Raw genomic sequence first — 1,890 nt, forward strand, 5'->3', positions numbered from 1 at the left:
GCTATATGGGCCTACTATAATAAATGCATGAATAATATATGTTGGTGAATTATAGCGAATCAGATGAAATCCATATATTTACAGTTTATTAAAAAATGTATTGGCATATTTATTAATGTACTTGAGTTATTGAGTTATTATTTTATCTTGGTGGTCTTGGTGGTCAAACTACTGATATTTACTGTGGACTTAGAGAGACACGATTAGTTATGGATGCTTATTTATATCCATCATGACAGGACATCCATCCATCATGACAGGATCAAGTAAACCAAGGCCTGGAATAAAACACTCGGTCGTTGCAGGTTGAATCATCAATTAGATCTCCAACTAAGAAAATTCCCTCAATTTCTCTAGATCTTTCTGACAGTGTCATCACAAACCGGCCACTCCCTTCAGCTCCTCGCTCATTGGCCATGCAGATAACGGTCTGCGCGAAAATACGCCCCTGAAGTCCCAGGCCTCCTTATATGCAGCCCAACCCCTTTCGTAGCAAAGGTACTTGAGCTGTTAACTCTGCACCCGTCGTCCTTAACGCACGCCCGTTGCGCATTCCCTTAGAACACACTTGTGTGGATGTAGTTGGACAAACGTGGGCACATACACAGAGACAGTTGAAGTTATTTGACAGAAGACCATGGAGTTGCCGGATATCCCTTTTACAATCACCGCTGAAGATGACTTCTACGACGACCCCTGCTTCAACACGAGCGACATGCAGTTTTTTGAGGACCTCGACCCCAGGCTGGTGCATGTAGGTCTGCTGAAGCCGGACGACCACCATCACAACGAGGACGAGCACATCCGGGCACCGAGTGGGCACCACCAGGCGGGCAGGTGCCTACTCTGGGCGTGCAAAGCTTGCAAGCGCAAGACCACCAACGCAGACCGCAGGAAAGCTGCTACCATGCGAGAGAGGAGGCGACTGGGCAAGGTCAACGACGCCTTCGAGAGTCTGAAGAGATGCACCTCCACCAACCCTAACCAGCGGCTGCCCAAGGTGGAGATCCTGCGGAACGCCATAAGCTACATTGAATCCCTCCAGGCGCTCCTTCGGGGCGGACAGGATGAGAACTACTACCCAGTGTTGGATCATTATAGTGGTGAATCGGACGCGTCCAGTCCACGCTCCAACTGCTCCGACGGAATGGTAAGAAACAAACAAAACAAAACATGTCAGAAAATGATCAATAAGTTGAATGGGAAATAACTCTAAAATGCATTGTCTACCTTATTAGATCGGCGTGATAACTTTTGGTAAAGCCTTTCAAACTTACCAATGACATCTATCGTTCTATAGATGGATTTCAATGGCCCCCCTTGTCCACCAAGACGAAGAAACAATTATGACAGGACCTACTTTAACGAAACACCAAATGGTAAGTGTCATGATCAAACAACGCTCGTAAACGTCTTGACAGTTAGTCACACACATTCGTTTAATGATGATTTGTCTTGTTTTCGGAGATAAAACAGAATCAAGCTATATATTATAGGCATACATTAAGAGTCTGTCCAGCCGACAACATATATTAATTTGAATTCTTCTGTGATTTCTTTCGATTAGACTTGATTTGTCTTTGTAATAAGTGAATTTCAATGACAACGAAATGAATCGAATGTTAAGGTATTCATTTTCAATATCCATTTCCAGATTCCAAAAGCAACAAAAGCTCAGTAATTTCCAGCTTGGACTGCCTATCGATCATCGTGGAGCGAATAACGACGGAAACCCCCGCCTGTCCCCCTGTGCAGGAGGGAGTCGAGGGTAGTAGCCCCCCCTGCTCCCCTGAAGAGGGGTCGAGTGAGACAGGAGCGCCCATCCCGTCCCAGACCAACTGCGTCCTGCCGGCTTCGCATGCTCCAAACACCGTCTACCACGTGTTGTGA

General features: G+C 46.0%; 1 protein-coding gene across 1 annotated transcript; it reads left to right on the forward strand.

Moving 5' to 3' along the window:
- Positions 1-637: 637 nt before the first annotated feature.
- Positions 638-1,890, forward strand: LOC308157192 (myoblast determination protein 1 homolog 1-like; the record flags this gene model as incomplete). Its single annotated transcript, XM_080530696.1, has 3 exons — positions 638-1,150; positions 1,301-1,379; positions 1,655-1,890. 3 exons carry the CDS (start codon positions 638-640, stop codon positions 1,888-1,890), a joined length of 828 nt encoding a protein of 275 aa, XP_080386822.1.

The sequence above is a fragment of the Nansenia antarctica genome, assembly GCF_963989245.1.
Source record: "Nansenia antarctica genome assembly, chromosome: 5".
Lineage (NCBI taxonomy): Eukaryota > Metazoa > Chordata > Actinopteri > Argentiniformes > Microstomatidae > Nansenia > Nansenia antarctica.